The sequence below is a fragment of the Bactrocera oleae genome, chromosome 4 (genome assembly GCF_042242935.1).
Source record: "Bactrocera oleae isolate idBacOlea1 chromosome 4, idBacOlea1, whole genome shotgun sequence".
Lineage (NCBI taxonomy): Eukaryota > Metazoa > Arthropoda > Insecta > Diptera > Tephritidae > Bactrocera > Bactrocera oleae.
The window spans coordinates 55,171,790-55,190,055 of NC_091538.1; the positions used below are offsets into that span (position 1 = coordinate 55,171,790).

The 18,266-nt window shown below is 31.9% G+C and overlaps 1 protein-coding gene across 3 annotated transcripts; it reads right to left on the reverse strand.

Moving 5' to 3' along the window:
• Positions 1–5,096: 5,096 nt before the first annotated feature.
• On the reverse strand, positions 5,097–17,336 carry Pfk (ATP-dependent 6-phosphofructokinase). Of its 3 annotated transcripts, none has more exons than XM_070107678.1 (11): positions 16,729–17,336; positions 15,092–15,275; positions 14,866–15,023; positions 14,507–14,661; positions 11,653–11,761; positions 8,266–8,454; positions 7,933–8,202; positions 7,708–7,868; positions 7,024–7,643; positions 6,739–6,961; positions 5,097–6,010 (listed from the first exon to the last, which is right to left on the reverse strand). In XM_070107678.1, exons 1-11 carry the CDS (start codon positions 16,864–16,866, stop codon positions 5,872–5,874), a joined length of 2,346 nt encoding a protein of 781 aa, XP_069963779.1. In that variant the 5' UTR covers positions 16,867–17,336; the 3' UTR covers positions 5,097–5,871. The 3 variants fall into 3 exon arrangements, with proteins under 3 accessions (XP_069963779.1, XP_036219269.1, XP_069963778.1); XM_036363376.2 differs by lacking the exon at positions 11,653–11,761 and adding an exon at positions 13,160–13,268; XM_070107677.1 differs by lacking the exon at positions 11,653–11,761 and adding an exon at positions 14,163–14,271 and having other exon boundaries at positions 16,729–17,335.
• Between the last annotated feature and the right edge of the window lie 930 nt (positions 17,337–18,266).

Consider the following 18,266-nt stretch of genomic DNA (forward strand, 5'->3'; position numbering starts at 1 on the left):
CGACTCGATCGAAACAAAAAAATTGATGACTCCAAAATTCTGTCGATCGATAACTCAAAACTACTTATTTATTTCAGTCTACATAAAACCTCCATTATGATCAAATTACAAAATCGCAATAATTATCTAATCACACTACCTGAACATTTGGGGTAGAGACAAAAAGCTGTTGTTTAAAACATTATATGAAATCGGCCGAATGGTCATTAATTAGACAATATTTGTAAGATATGCACGAACCAATAAGACGAAGATGACGAAGCACCAAACCTGTCAGAGAGAAACACTTTCGACTATAATAGTGTGATCCTTGATGTCTCCTGAATATCATATTCATAACGAGACCTACGTACATACATATATGCTGTCTGCTTAGACGTATAACAAAAATCAAAATATAACGCAGAGTTGTAATTGCCTCGAAAATCAGAGTGGCCTCGAATAACGTTCTATATGTATACGAGTACTGTTCTAGTATATCAGGTGTACCGATATAAAATGAGCGCCTTTTTGTAGCGCAATTTGTGGATACCATGCCAATAGAAATGTTCGTCTTTTGAAGCAAACCATTTAGACACCCAATTTTCGAGTTCTGCATAGGAAACGAAGTGCAGCTCAGCCAATGTGTTTCGCATCGATGAAAACAAATGGTAATCGGAGGGGGCCAAGTTTGGTGAATGCGGCGGGTGGGGAAGCAGCTCCCAGCCAAGTCGATGTTGAGTGTCTTTGAAGCAAAATTTCACAAGTGATTTTTCGGCTTTTCATTTGTCTTTCATTCAATTTATGTGGCACCCATTTTCCACACTTTTGGATCTTTCCCATAGCTTTCAAACGGTCTGAAATTGTTTGTTGTGCAACATTTAAGATGGCTGACATAGATGCTTTTGACTCAAAGTATCATCTTCCTCCAATATTGTTTGCAGTGCCGGCGTCTTTAAACTTCAAACTTTTTTGGTGGTCTTCCAGGTTCTTCATTTCTCACATCGAAATATTTATCTCTAAACCGTTGAAACCATCTTTTGCATGTTGCTTCTGATAGAGCATGATTATCATATGCCTCGGCAAGCGACTCTACAGCACTTTTCTTCAAATGGAAACAAAAAATTAATGCTCTCCGCAATTCATCACATACACATATCAGTTTGACATTTTCAACGCAATAAAAAAATATGATGTTGTTTGTTTAATGACTGTAAGGTTATTGAATACGTTTGGCAGATGTCATGCCAACCAAACGGACAAAAAATTAAGGCTCGTTCACGACAAATCTTCATACCGGTACACCTGGTAAACTTCTACTTAACCAAATTTGACCCTGACATATAAAGTGTGTATCCTGAATTCACGTCATTCCCCTATGTTACCAAAAAGCTCGAAGCAAGCACATCTCTTAAATCCACTCTTTCCCTCCCCTCCCCTATAGTCGAAAATCGTCGAAATATCTCCTTTTCTGGTTATTACATTCAATGGCATCGAAGACAGCCTATAATTTTTTACAACTCCCTATATTTTGTGTTGTTTCCGGCAACAATAATCTGTTGTATCTATTATAGTATCCACCCAAACTCGTATAATTTACTTACATTAAAAATAAATCGTTATTTCATTTGTCATTGCCAAATTTAATTATTTCGCAATTTGCAATAAAACCAATTGTACATTTGTTAAAACATTACTCAGCGATAAATTAAATATACTATGCTTAATTCTATAGATTGAGTAATTTAGATAGTACAAGTATAGCTATTAAATCCAATTTATTCGGTACGATATTTTCAGATTTTTACACCCTATTGGCTTGTCGCACAAAGTGTAATAGTTTTGTTTACCTAAGGGTTTTTTTGCAGTAATCGAATTAGACCTAGAGTTATAATAACCCGACGAAAAAAATTTACCTGATGCCTAAGCAGATCCCAAGATATGGGTTTTCACCTAAAAGTTATTGGTGCCATGCCCACTATATAATTTTAAAGGTGGTTCCTATAAATCATCATCGCTGACGACGTAAAGCTTTTTAAATCATACACTTCAACTGAGGAAAGGTGTCTGTTGCAAACAGACTTAAACAATTTAGTTGCATGGTGTGATAGAAATGATTTGCCATTGAATCTCAATAAATGTAAGACGATGTGCTTTTCTCGTAGATCTGTGCACCCCTCTTCTTACGTAATAAAACACCATATTCTAGAGCAAGTTTTTAACTATGTTGATTTGGGAGTCAATATGGACCCTAAGCATAATTTCAGTCTTCATATTGATACCATGGTCTTGAAAGCAAAAGCTGTCCTCAGTTTTGTTAAACGTTGGTCTAAAGAATTTAGAGATCCGTATATTACTAAAACACTTTATACAACTTTGGTTAGACCTATATTGAAATATGGCTCTGTGGTATGGAACCCTAGCTACCAAATCCATTCTGACAAGTTAGAGTCGGTTCGAAAACAATTTTTACTTTTCGCCTTAGCGCATTTCCGATGGGATGCTAGGGTAAGTCTACCTCCATACACTAGTCGTTTAAAACTTATTAATCTACCTACACTTTCTAGTCGTAGGGAAATGCTTGGCATAATATTCTTAGTGATACTTTTGAATGGAACTGTTTGCAGTTCTTTTCTCCTGTCTGAAATTAAATTTAATATCCCGGTTCGCCTTTCGAGGCAGTTTAGACCTTTACTGCTAAAATCCTGTAGATCAAATTTTGAACTATACGAGCCATTCCGCCGTATACCTATGTCATTATTTTAATTCTCATTCCAGCATATTTGACTTATCTGACTCAGTTTTCAAAATTAAAAAGACTTTATTGTTTTCTCTTAATAAATGAAAATGTAACAATTTATTATATTGTAACTTTAGATCTTAGCTGTTGAAATTTTTGTTTCTGTAGCTGAGCAGTTTTAGATCTCAACACTTAAAAAACTCCTCTCTAATTCCGCACGTATGCGGATTGCGCCCTTCGCGTCGGTTGGGCGGGAGGAGGGTAATCGTTGGGTTTATTATTATTATTATTTTCCCAGAGATAAAAATTAATGTCTCTGGCTTGTTTAATGCTTGATTTATCGCGCTTTTAGTAGTTTTTAACAGTACCGTTATATGGGGAGTGGGCGGGGTTGTCATCAGTACGGCTTAAAACGTTATATTGGATACAAGGAATTATGGAAACCACATTATGTCTATGACTGATATAAATGCAATATTTCACAAGTTAAACGCTTTATTGGTACAAAGTTAAACGGAAGGTCGAAATCACTATACAAGTATAGGGTATATTGGGACTGAAGGAACATATGAACTACTTTATTCGACAAACAATCATTGAATTACGAAAATAATTATATTTTGTATATGGATACTGCGTAATCGGCCATGAACCAATTTAAATCGTTTTCAGCACTAAACTATAGTATATCGAAAATAATTCTAGCACTTAATTTTATTAAGATATCAGGTATAAAGTCAACCAGAATATCGAAAATCACTTCATTGGGTACAGGGGGGTGAAAGGAAGTATTGAATCGATTTTTCCCATTTTTAACAACCAGTCACTTATTTTTATTAGGATATCTTATAAATTTAGCAATATTTTTGAGATAAAGTCAGTCAAAGGCACTGAGGTCCTCATATTCAGTATCTGGGGGCTTTAAAAAGGATACTCCAACCAAGACAGGAGACAGCTAAGAGCCACCGCAATTCAAGGCATTAATTTAGTTTTTTAAATCAAGGACTAATATTGAAATACCGAAAAATTCATAAAGAAATCATGAAAAACGTACGTTCGTAAAAATCGAAAAAGTTATATCCTTAATTCGAAAACCTGTAAATAATATACATATGTATAAGTTATTTTTTTTATTATCGGTTACTGTTACTTTATTCGGTAGCGTCGGTGTTGTCGACTACTCACGAACTATTTAAATAATATTCCGATAGCGAATTAAATTTGAAATTTTTCTACGCGTCCTTTCCTCTCCAAGAAAATGCTCATTTAACGGAACCGCTGATATTGGACCACTATACTTTCCTATTTGAGGTGATATCCTCAGGTAGTTTGGCATGTGTTATTGACCAAGGCAACGCTACAATATCCAAACGAATTGTTAAGGTCGGACCACGATGCCATACAAATTGTACTATCAAAATCAAGATAAAGATCTTTTTTATATCTTTTTTGCTATAAGAAATACCAATTAATGGCGATTATTTTTATAGGTTCGGTGCGGCCAAAGTTAACGTTTTTTTATATTTTCTGAACTGCTTTTACTTCACTGCTTTTCAACCCAGTGCTAGTATATAAGCCACCCCTTAAATAATTAAGCAAAGTAAAAAAATTTTTTTGTTTTCGTTTTCTTTTTTTTTTTTATTCACGTCATAATATATGCTTTGCATTTTTGTATATGTACCGTAGTTTTTTTGCGCAACCGCAGAATGATAACAACGGTTAAAATACTAAGTAATATTAATAGTTTCCATTTTGTATGTTGTAATTAGTTTTACGGTATTTTTGTATGCATGTATAAGTTTGGAGGCAGGTGCATGCAATCTCTTTACTATTTTAGTTGTTTTTCAATTAAAATTTCAACTAACAACTCACTAAGAATGCACCGAGACTTGATTCTGGGTTATTCTTTCACTTGTTTTAGGTTTATTTCGAAAGTTTTAATTTTGTAATTAAATTTATTTGAGTTTAGATAGATAATTATGTAAATGTGCTCGTGTTTACCAATAAAACTGTTAGATTTATATGTATGTGTAATATACAGATATTTTTGGGTAAAATAAGCACACAACATAGATATTACGCCATTTAATAACAATGTACCGTTATATGTGTACCGTTGTAAGGTTTTGTGTTGTTGTGTAGTTGATTTCTGCATATTTGGTCGCAGCGGTGGGTGGGTTTGCACCTCAAAGCCCTTTCGTAGAGTCTACACAGAAAGTACATACATGACAATTACAACAACAAAAAGTTATTGAATTCAATTGGTTTGTATTGTAAGTATACATATGTATGTGCAGAAGAATACATACATATTTATTGAAGATTTTTATTTTTATTTTTTTCAAACGCTAGCGTTATTTAATGAAACAGTTATAGCTCGATGTTTAAATTGTTGTATATTTTGCTCTTAGTATTGCACTACAACATTTTTTATACTTTTCAAGTAATGGAACTACAAATTAATATCATGTTTGCTTCCGTTTAAAACGCTACGACAAACTTAAACGTGACAGCAAAAAAAAATTATAATAATACTATAATAAGAGGCAGCTACCCAAGCAAGGGGCGTGGCAAAACGAAAGTTAAAAATTAAATATAAATTAAGGCAAACATATAAAATGAAATTTAAAAAATTAAAAACAAAAAAAATCATGGAAATATTAATGCCAAAAAGCGATATTTTTTTGATGAACATAAAATATACAATTTCGGTTGCTCCTACTGTTACTCAACATTAAACAAAGTTTGTGTAGAATTGTGCTAGAACCTGAGTTTTTGTTAACAACTTTCAAGTGTAATGTTTTTTTTTCATATTATGAGACATATTTGAGTGTATTTGTGTGTGTGTATGTATATAGTTTTTAAATGTATTTAACATAATAGTTATTTAAATAAAATAATAACGAACTTTGCTAAACTAACAAAGCACCATGTGATGAGATAAATATATTTATATGTATGTATGTTTACTATTTACTTTTGTATTTATTTGTTCATGATTATGTTTGGTTTTGCTTTTTTCTTTCAAACTTTGACGTATTCGGTAGCTTATACTTTATTGCAACTGGCGATGTTTTAATACGAGTAACATATACTTTAGTATGTGTGTGTTGGTCACTTGCTACACGACTATTTGGTACTGTAGCCAATACTTAAGCAACGGCATCGGTAGCACACTCCTCTTCGACAGTAATGTACATACCCTCTTCTTCGTAGGCAGAGTCATGTTTAGCTAGAATTCTCAAGAGTGGACGCAATTTCAGCCACCACTGTGTCTTCGGGATGCGTTGTCTGTAAAGAAAAAAGTCAAATATTATATAATAACAGCATAGTTGAGAGTAAAGAAGAAAAACATTTAACTATGGTTTCACTGAAGCTATAATACCCTTCACAAATACAAAATGTTTCATACAAGAACTTGATTTTGACGGCGAAGTTTGTATGGCTACTATATCCTTTAGAGGTTAGATCTGAACAATTTTTTCGGAGATTGTAACGTTGCCTTGAACAATAACCTGTGCCTTTTTGTGAAGATAGCTTATCAAATAAAAAAGTTTTGTATAGTTGCTATATGCTATAGTTGTCCAATCTAAACAATTTATTTGGAGAGCCTTGGGCAACAATCCATGTTGAATTTCGGAAAGGTATCTCGTAAAATAAAAACGTTTTCTATACAAGAACTTGATTTTGATCGTTCAGTTGGTATGGTAGCTATATATCGGCGGGACTGACAAATGAGCAGCTTGGTGAGAAAAGGACGTGTGTAAAGTTTCAGAACGCTATCTCAAAAACTGAGCGACTAGTTTGCGTGTATACAGTCAGACAGAATGACAGACGGACAGGCAGATGAATATAGCCAAATCGACTCAGCTCGTCACGCTGATCCTTTATAGGCTTTTCGATGTTTCCTTCTGGGTATTAAAAACTTCGTAGCAAACTTAATATACCCTATACAGGGTATAATTATATAATAACAGCAAATACGAAATTATAAAAGTCACACAGTAAACTTTACGCACTCGAAGTTGGTTTCGGCAATTAAATCGGCCAACGGTGTGAAACGGTACTGGCGACGTACAATGCCAAGCAAACAGGCTGAATCGGTGCTCTCACAACGTACAGTGCCATCTGGTTTAGTATTTTGCTTGATTTGATCATTCAACCATTCGACGCATTTGGCCGCCATTTTGGTGCCCATATTACGATCAAATGGTGTTGGTGAACCACCCTGTTGCATGTGACCTATGATTTGAAACGAAGTTGTATAACATCTTCATAACATTGTACAATATTTCCGCACTTACCTAAAATATTCATGCGGCAGGAGAACAGCCCTTTTCCTTCCTCCGAGTAAAGACGATGTATGAAATCGGTGTTATAGTTTTCAGATGCCTTTTCATTGCGCAAAATCAAACCACGCTGCACACCCTCAGCCATTTTGGATGCCATGTGATAGACGTCCTGTTGCAGATCTTTAATGGAGAATTTCTCCTCATAAATGTAGGCTGCATCAGCGCCACCAGCTAAACCCGCCAAAGTGGCGAGATAACCGCAATAGCCGCCCATTGTTTCAATGACGAAAACACGACGTTTTGTGCCCTGCGCCGACTGACGTATGCGATCGCAAATTTCAGTGATCTCATTAAGACCCGTGTCGCAGCCGAGTGAGAATTCGGTGCCAGGAACATTATTCGAAATAGTCGATGGCACAACAACCAGTGGGATACAGAATTCGGGATAGTTGGGTCGTTGATCGGAAATCTGACCGCAAGCATGGTAGGCCTCAAAACCGCCAATCACCAGTAAACCTTGGATTTTGAACTCCTTAAGACGTGCAGCAATCTCCTTGAACTTGCCTTCGGGCAGCGTGCGCTTAGTACCGAGGAAAGCACCACCTTGACCCACCCAACCGGTTACATCAGACCTAAAGCAAAGCAAAAAATACAATAGAAATCATTGAGCGATGCATTGCGCTAACTGTTACTCACCAGCCCATTTCCTTGATATTGCCAGCAATGAGACCCTCAATGCCGTCATGTACCCCGAAAACGGTGTCGCCGCGATAAATGCAGTTACGCACAAAACTGCGTACAGCAGCATTCATGCCGCAGGCGGGTGCGCCAATGTGCATAACCGCCAAACGGTAACCCTGCCATATTCGCAACAACAATAATAAAAGTTGACATTTAAAATGGCATGCGGTCACAACTCACCCGCCCGCCTTCGCCCAACTCTTTTGGTGGCTTCAAGCGCGTCAACATCTTGTAGGTCTCCAAATTGCGTTCGAACGAGCGTCCGCGCAATTTCACTGCCAACTCCCAGTTCTTCTCCGCCATTGCTTGTGCAACTTCCTTTGTGCGTTCCACGCACTCCATCAGCGGCACGCGTACCGCCTGATTGCCATCCAACGAGACAACACATGGCACCGAGTCGGAAGTGGCCTCCATAAGTGCCAGCGTAGCTTCGGCGCCCATACGGCAACCCTGCGGGAAAAAGAGTTTGAGAATTAAAATGCATTTTTGTTGTTATTTTTAACATGTACTCACCAACACACGATCAAAAGCGCTGGGATTGCCACCGCGTTGCACGTGACCGAGCACAGTGATGCGCGTATCCTGCTGCAGCTTGTCAACAACCACTTTTTTCACATCCTCAGCGGTGATGGGATTGCCTTCACGATCGATAGCACCCTCGGCGACGATAATGATGTTCAAGCGTTGACCAGCATTACGCTCCTGTTGGTTTGAGATTGGCGCGTAGAAATTACGCGTTGCGAAAAAAGGTCTCAATTAGTAAAGATTTCGCAAAATTATACCGTTATGTTTGCGAACATTTAGTGTGCGATACGTGTACAAGTTAATATATGAGAGAATAATTGTCCTTTTTGGTTGATTTATGTACATAAATACGCGTAATGATTACAATAAATTCGCATTTTTAGTGTAAGAATGATGCTAACGGTTTACTATAATTTTTCAGCAACTGAAATTACTGGAGCTCGAAATTTTTCGTTTATTGATTTATGAGTGACTTTCAAAAGCTAAGTTTAAAATAAAGAAAGTTTTTATAATTTATTTTTTATAACAAATTATCAAAGTGATAATTACCACATTCGAATTTTTTTAAATTTAAGTTTCTGAAAATAAAAAAGGGTTTATATTATTTTAAATTAATTTTTTTAACTAAAATTTTAAATTTTGTTTTTTATAAGTAAAATTGTATAATTAAAACAGATAAAATAATTATAAAAAAAGTATTCGAGTTTCGAAAATATAACACTATAGTATTAATAATTTTGTTAAATAAATGTTTATGAAAAAAATTTTATAATTTGATTTTTTATAATTTTAATATTTAATTGATTTTATTTTAATATAATTATAATTTTAATTTTATTTTACTATGAAAAAATGAAAACAAAAAATTTCGAATTTGATAACTTCAATAATAGATAAACAAAATATAATTATAGTAAGATACAATTTTTTTTTTTTAATTTTTCAAACAGAGATCTTAAAATTATTTTTAAATAAACAATAATTTGTGTTAAATAAAATTTGATATAAATCTTTTTTATAAATAAAATTTTGTAATTAAATAAATTTAATTTCGAATTTAAAAGTTGTAACAGTATAAAATGACTAAATATATTTTTAACTACATATTTTAGGAATAATCTTTCATAATTTAATTTTTTTATAAATAAGATTTTATAATTAAAAAGGTATAATTATAAAAGGACTTATTTCGAATTTAGTAACTTGAACATTTGTAGTTTATAACAAAGGCTTTGTTATATTTATCTCAGTAAGATATGAAACTAACATGGCAGCACCGACTATTTTTGCCTGTAATTTAGTAACAACTCGAAATAGGTGTTTCAAAACTTGTATACAAATGTATTTCAATAAAAAATAAGTTCAAAATTTCGAAACAATTATTGAAATAATTGGCACTAACAATTTAATTTCTTATTATTCATTAAAAAAAGCTTTTATTTAGATACAATTTTTAGAAATTATTGATGATTAACTTACTAACAGTTTCTTAAAAATAATGTCTTTTGAAATTGTAAATTTTTTAATTTTTTTTTTAATTTCGCACCAAGCTATGGTACTATTTTATTTATTACGTATTATATTGTACTTTTCTTTTTTTATTTATTGAAAAAAATATATAATTTTTTAATAATTGTTCATAAAAAAATAATAACATTTTTTAATTTTTAAAAATTAAGTTATTTTTCTTTAATAGGGCACATTATATTATTAATATTATTTTTTAATTTTAATAATTGTTCATAGAAAAATAAAAACATTTGTAATTTTTAAGAATAAATTATTTTTCTTTAATAGGGCATTAATTGATAAAAAAAAATGTTTTCAAATAGTTTCTTAAAGAATCAAAAAATACAAATAAAATATTATTTTTTATTATCAAATGCTTTGTCACTCGAAAAATATATAAAATTAAATAAAATGCTTGTGTATAATTAATTAAAAATATTTTGGCAATAAATTGAATGCACATATAAATCATTGTATGTACATTATATGTAATATAAAATAAATAATAGTATAAATATAATTTTTTTTTTTGATAAATAAAATGTTCACTATTTAAACCGCTACACCACTTTACACTCACTATTTACGTTTTTAATTATGCAAATAAAAATACATTACATGGGAAAATATTTAACGGTATAATTTTTATATGTTCACATCAGGGTTGCAAATAATGCTTTAAAAAAATAATTGAGTTTAGTTAAACTTATTTTCTTTTTAATTTTAATCTCACATACCGGATTAAAGAATAATAAATAAATTTTAATCCCAACACCGGATTGAAAAATAGAAAGAAAAAAATTGTAATCTCAAGCATATAATTAAGAATTATAAAAAGAATTTATTTTAGATTAAATGTTTTTTCGCGTTTATTTAATCAAAAAATAATATTTTCAATTTCAAATCCCAAACATGTGGAATTAAAAAGTTTAAATTAAATTTTTAATCCAAACATTCGGAAATAAAAACAGAAAATTAAATTTTTAATCCAAAATTGTTCAACAAAAAAATTCGCAACCCTGGTTTACATAAATCGATAACTTTTAAAGGACAATTATTTGTATACCAAAATTGCTGTTCATTATTATTAATTAATATAAAAGTGTATGTGTCATATGTATAGATAGTATATACAAACTCAATAAATAAATGAAAAAAATAACAGAAAATTACAAGAAACTACAACTATGAAATGCGTTGAAGACGAGAATGGCTTTTGACAAGCAGATGAAATTGAAATAAGATATACCATATATGAGTATACAAAAAATTACATATAAAATACATGAGTATATATACAAAATGAGAATAACGAATATTTCTAGTGTATGCGAAGAATGGCACAATAGAGAGATATGCGATATAAGCAACAACAAGTATGAGAGCGTATGTGAAAGTATGTACGAAGATAGCATTGACTGATATACCATGTAGAATAATTTAGAATTTGGTTTAATTTTCAAGTTTACTAAATACCACGCACAAAATAAAAACAGTAAATAACATAAAAATTACCCAAAACCCACATTTTGAACAAACAACTTAGTATACGAAGACGGCGACACCAAAACTGTTTACCATACCAGTAAAATTTCGCTTCGATAGCATTATTTAAAACGCACAAATATTAGCTTAATAATAATAGCAAACATAAAAAACGGCATATACGAACATTAAAGGTAACTAAAACATATTGATATTGCAGCAGAATTCAGTTCAAGCCCCAGCAAACTTCGTGACAAGCAAAATTAAAAATTAAATTAATTTACAAAAGCTTATAAACAATTAGAAACAAGTAACCGCAAAATTATTTATAAATTTAAAAAAATGTATATAAAGTTTTCCAAATTGAAACTGCACTCTGACCTGCAGTATTTTTTTGCACAATTTATCGGGCCAGTTAACAGGGACCGGCTCCTCGGGTATAAATATGAAATCAGCCTCGCTAGCTAAAGCCGCCGATATGGCTAAATAACTAAATAGAATCATAAAAACACATTATGAAAAGTTGAGCGAGCAAATGCAAATAATACGTAATAACGGTGTCATATATATGCACATACATAGGTACTTAAAGCAACTGAAAAGCGTAATATAAAGCGCCGAAAGAAAAATGTTCGGTTCACAATTAGTTTCGCTTTAAATTTAGAGTTAAAAATTGCAGTTGACAATATATTTAATGAATTTTGAGACATTTTACAATTTATACAAATTACAAATTAAATGTGAACCGAGCTTAAGAAAGTAAAACGCCGTGTAACATAAAATAATTGTTAACAAAAATATTTGAAAAAAAGTTCACTTAATTTTATATTATATAACACAGTGGGTTTTAAAACTAACCAGAAAAGGGATATAGATTAGCAATAAAAATAAAATAAAAGTGGGAAGTGCTACGGTAGGAGGGGGTGTACAGATTAAAACATTAGATATACAGATGTATGTATGTCTATATAAAAATTAGCAACAAACACAACAACTGCGCCCGCAAAGGAACAAAAGCGCGCTAACGGAGCGGCAGGGAGTCAGAAATAACACACAATTATCAATTATATACGATTCCAGAGGATATTAGCAACCGTTAAATGGGTGCGAATGCTCGCGATGTGTGCAAAACTAATATTAAATGGCTTTATGGATGAAGACGTCTAAGTTTATTAAAAACCAAATCAATTCAAATAATTATATGTGTAATATGAGCTAAAAGAGATCAGCTAAAGCACAGCACCTTTTTCGGTTTTGGTTGTTTTTAACAAATTTAATTTTAAAAAATATTGTTTCCACAGAATTAATTATGATATAATATAATATAATAAATTAGGTAATATATTTGGTAATATTATATTAATATTGAATTATGTGGAATATAAAAAATTTAAAGAAATAATTTAATATTATCAAAAAAAAATTTTTTTATATTTTACACACAAAAGTAGTAGTTTAAAAACACTTTCGTTATTTAAAAACAAAAAACAATTTAAATGTGTGTATGTTCATACACTTAATGCAAATGTTCTTCAAAACCAATTGGTTAAAATATATTTAAACTGCCAATTTTACATTGAACTTTTTAAAAATAAAATATTAAGCCAATATAGTATGTTGAATATACATTTAATTTTAACTATAAATTTTAAAAATGTAAAATTCCAAATATTTATCTTTAAACATCGAAAAAGATGCATTAGGCTTATAATTATAAAACCAATTCAAAAAAATATATTTCGAAAAAATATAAAATTTTGTTTTTGTTATAGCAGCTACGATGACTGTCGCTATAATAACTGAATGTATGTCTTCTAACTATTTGTGTACATTCATATTTTTACAGTGTTGATTTAACAAAGCCATTTTTTTTTTGCATTTTTCTTGCCTGCGACAATTGCTGACATAATCTAGTGGGCCAATCTGCGCGGGGAGGATTTTCAGGTATAAATATATAATCAGCCTCACAGGAAAGACCGGCTACAAGTGCCAAATAGCTGTAAAAGATAGATGAACGCACCATTTGAAACAAAACCACAACAAATACATAACATAACACAGCATCACCGTTCATTTGAACATTTCGGAGGTATGCCAATTAGTTCTTTCAAGATATATATATATGTGAATATATGTATTTTTTTAAATATAAATATAAACGTTGAACCTGTTAATAATGCGTACGCAAGCATTTGACTTGCCAAAAACTGCATTTACTCCAGCTAGTTACCTAAAAGTATGCTACACTTATGAGATACAAAGTCACTGCCGTTTAACGGATTAATTGAACAAAAACGGTTTATGATCAGATCACATGGACACAGCAACACTTTAGAGAAGTTATTTCAAGTTATAATATATGTACATATGTATGTATGTTTGTATGTACACATTCACTTTGTAGTTATTCAATTAACACATTCACTTTATAGTTTTTAAATTAACACTATTTGTAGCCAATTCTTAATTCCAATTGAATTGTTTAAAGTTTGAGCATATCAATGCATGTACAAAAATATATGTATGTGTGTGTAACTAACATTATATTTTAACGCTCTCTTTGAAACTCGTCTTGGCTCAGCATTTCAAGCCGCAGAACAAAAAGCAGTCAACTAAACTAAAACTATTTTCATTTATCATATAACATTCTCCAATGCAAGACTATAAAATATATGTATGTATGGTATATATACTTATATACAAAATTATTATACTAATTTTTGTTTGAGGCCATGCTGAACCAATTGACTCAGTTGAGTTAGGTCAGTAAATTTTGATCTTTTCTTGTTCTTCATACGCAAATCAAAAATTGTCAGCATAAAGTGAGTGTGAAAGATCAATTGATCTCGAAAATTAAATGGCATGTGTGAAGTATGTCTTATTTCGCTTGCCTGTATTAGCTTATTGCATAGACGTTCGGGCCAGTCTTGTGGTGGCGGCGATTCAGGACAAAATACATAATCAGCCTCGGAAATAATACCAGTAACTACAGGCAAATAACTGTGTTTAGAAGGAAATCGCATGTCAGTTAAAGGCATCAAGTTAATAGTGTTTAGAAAATTTAGATAATTCTATCCGGCCTAGTTTATATTATTGTTCTATTTTTGTGATTTCGGGGATTTTTGGATTTTTGCCAATTTGTTATAGTCTGTATTAAAGCATGTTAGGCTTTGCACTTTTTGTTATTTCAACTGACTTTTATTATAACAATAAAAAGAAAACACGTGCAACTTACCCACAATGACGGCCCATGACTTCCATAATGAATGTACGTTGATGTGAGTAGGCGGTGCTGACAATGGCGTCGATAGCCTCAATGATACGATGTAGAGCCGAATCGGTACCAATAGTCATATCGGTGCCGCAAAAGTCATTATCAATGGAACCGACCTAAAATAATAAAAAAAAACTTTTTGGGTTAGAACACAAGAAGAGCAAAAATAAATGTTGAACGCACCCCTAATAACAACTAATAACCACATGGTATACATATCCCTGTAACTAAGCTCATTTTCTATATACAAATTCTTTAAGACACTCTTTAATAATTTCTACAAACTTTCCCTTCCTCTTTTCAATCATATTTATGCTCACCATGCCGACAATATGTAACACGTCGAACTTCTTGCGTTGCTCGGGTGTAATTTTTTTGGACTCGAGCAGCTCATCCAACAAACCGGACCACTCGTTACGGAAGCAATTAGCACCAGTAAGTGAACCATCGCCCCCAATGACAACCAAGTTGGAGATTCCTAGTCAAAATTTTACAAATTAATTATTTACACCACTAAATGTACGTATGTAGAATGTATGTACATACCTTTTTGAATCAAATTAAATGCGGCCTTTAGACGACCGGCACGTTCGCGGAATTCAGCGCAACGTGCTGAACCAATAACGGTACCACCACGATGAATAATCGAAGACACAGATGACCAGTTAGCTTCGACAATATTGTCCCCACCATCAACCATGCCCTGGTAGCCTTCTCGAATGAAGTAGGCCTATAAAGAATAAAATAGATAATGCCATTATTTAGAATTTAAATAATAATACCAAATAATTTTTTAAAAACCTAAAAAAGCAATGGGAAAAAAGCTTACGTTTTCGTTTATAGTTTACAATAAAATTTAATCTTTTGACTAAAACATTACAAAATAAAACTTTATTATTTTTTAATAACATTGCGACGTGCTAGTGTAAGATATCAAAATATTTACATATGAAAATAAAAACACAGAGATAAGATTCGCATGACTAAAATCAAACTTTTAAAACCACCTGTTTAGTTGATCAGTTATGATTCACGCAAGAGACATAAAATAAAAACATCATGAATTATTTAAACAATAGTCAACTTAATCCAATATAAACCAATTAAAATAAACCCGAAAAATGTTTAGAATACAAACAAAAATTACTAACTACAACCGGTTGGAACCACTCCGAAATAAATACATGCAGTAAACAATTGAAAAAAAAATATAATAAACAATTTGTGATATATGTATGTAATACCAAAGTTCATAATTTCTATTGACAATCAATAATTTTTCGGCAGCGTATTTTAAAAGGGCACAGCAAAGTCAAAACTATAAAAATTAAAATTTTTCCATTTCGTCATAAATGCACGCATACATATTTTTGTTATATGCTTTATCATTTCATGTGTGCATGCTATACCATGAATAGTATTACAGTAAACAAACTAAAAATAAGCGATTTTAAATTAACCATTAAATTTAACTAAATTACACACGCTCAAAAATAATTTAATAATAAAAATACTAAATAACCAATTTAAAAGTGTATATGCAAATATGCTACAAATTCATATATGCATATATTTAATTAATTTAAATAAATAAAAAAAAAGATGGCGTCAAAAATATTAACATTTTGCAACCGTGTTTTTCTATTACTACATATAAGCATGAATTTCCGTTATTTTTAGCAGAAAACAATAATTGTAATTTCACTTTTATTTGAGGTAATTTAAATGGCGATTAGACAGCTGCAGATATTTATTATGTAGCGGGACAGATCAGTGTAATGAGAAAACGACGAGCGAGAGACGATCTTTTGTGCATTACAAGCAATTAAATCATACAACTGCATATGTATATATGCATATATGCACCTATCTGCAAACAAACATCTTTGATGGTATACAAATGTGTAAAGAAAAATATACATATTTGTACGTATTTCTCAAAAACACATTTACTAAAAATAAATCCATTGCCATGGTTATGCATTAATACCACGCAACAGTTTTAAATAACCACTTAAGATTTAATATTAAATTATTCTGATAAAATATTTTGATAGCGAAATACACATAAGTATTTATATAAGTCAATTAACCACAACCGATAAGCATGCCTTAAGCACACACCCACAACCCAGCCTCTTCTTACCTAACTTGCAAATATGAGTAGTAAAAAAAATACATACCTTGCATCCCAAGTAGATTGCCATGCGCACACACGCACGCACAGCGGCATTCATGCCTTGTGAGTCGCCACCACTGGTAAAAACGGCAAGTCCCTTGCCCTTATGTGAGCCACGCTCAATGAAACGTTCGTTTGGCATTTTTTCGCTTACTCCTTTGCTTTCAATTAAATTGAATAAACAATATTAAATAATTTATGCTCTGAATTCGTACACGAATTTCAGTTATATTGTAAAGCGCGTTTTATACTATGAGTATTTTAAACTATATTTCAATTTCAACGGTCTATTTATTACACTGGAGTATAGCGAAAGAGTCCAGATTTAAGACTGCTCATCAACTCTTTATTACTCTCTGGTACACAGATTGCATTCGCCGCTTATAACCGTTTAGCACACACCGAAGTATTGAGATTTGGAGGCACGTACGTTGGCTTATGCCTTTTAGCACTCACTGGAACTGCTTCGCTTTGAGTCACTCGATACAACAATTACGAAAAGTTATCCAAAATTTGCGAAATTTAGCGAAGAAAAGGGTAAATTCTCGTTTTGTATGCCCGCTCAGCAGCAACCAAGGTGACACAATTTGACGTTTCAAGGTGACCTTTATCGATTGGAGCGCTGCATAGTTGACAATTGCGTTTAGCGTAAACACAACAAATAGGGTAAACAACCTAAGATAAATACTAAATGTGGTTAATTGCATGAAATAGAATTACAATTTAAAATATTTTTCATAATTTCTACGGAAAAATCATTAGAGAAATAAGCTATGTATATTTCGACCATATATATGTTTTTAAATGATATTTAGACTTATTATAAAAAAAATTTAAATACACATTATTCAACAGCAAAGCACAAACTTACCCTATTTGAGCTGTTGACAATCAGCTGTTGCACAGCTGCTGTCGCTACAGACCACAGAACTAATCAATTCAGTTCTTTAGATAAGGTACCACAAATCACATATGTAACTTATTTCACCTAATTGCTTATCTATATAATTTACGAATTTTAGAATATATAGAGGAATATTATTTCCAATTATAAACATATGTATGTTTTACGTAGATGATGTTTTACAATTACAATAGCTACTAAAAAAATTACCTACTTTAAAGATATTGTCCTACCTTCACTAAAATTTGCATTGCGCATGATTATCGGTCCAACATTGCGTTAAGCTGATATCTATAGAATCGCTGTATAAGAATGTAACTTAATATACAACTTACTCGTGTGCGCATAGCCTAAATCCATTATATCCACTTTAACGGCTTGAAAGCGGCTCGAGAATTGAAGTAGCCATAGATGCACAATACCTTCCGCCTCTCATTATTTTTAATTCTGCAAAGGTGGCCTCTTACGGACTCCTCTTTTTTTAAATTAGTTCAGCACTGCGCCATTCTTGTTAACTAGCTTATAATTATTAATTATAAATTCACAATTATTTGACGAAATTCACTCAATATGCACAACAACCGGCACTGAAAACTTTGAAAAGTAAACAGATTGAATTCGCCTTGTAAACAATTTCT

What these genes read in the sequence shown, in the direction of transcription:
- Pfk (XM_070107678.1), bottom strand. Translation starts at nt 16,866, where the DNA reads ATGCCAAACGAACGTTTCATTGAGCGTGGCTCACATAAGGGCAAGGGA. An exon ending in GCGCTTTTGATCGTGTGTTG is followed by an intron (nt 8,203 to 8,265) that starts GTGAGTACATGT and finishes TTTTTCCCGCAG; the next exon opens with GGTTGCCGTATGGGCGCCGA. An exon ending in AATATCAAGGAAATGGGCTG is followed by an intron (nt 7,644 to 7,707) that starts GTGAGTAACAGT and finishes GCTTTGCTTTAG; the next exon opens with GTCTGATGTAACCGGTTGGG.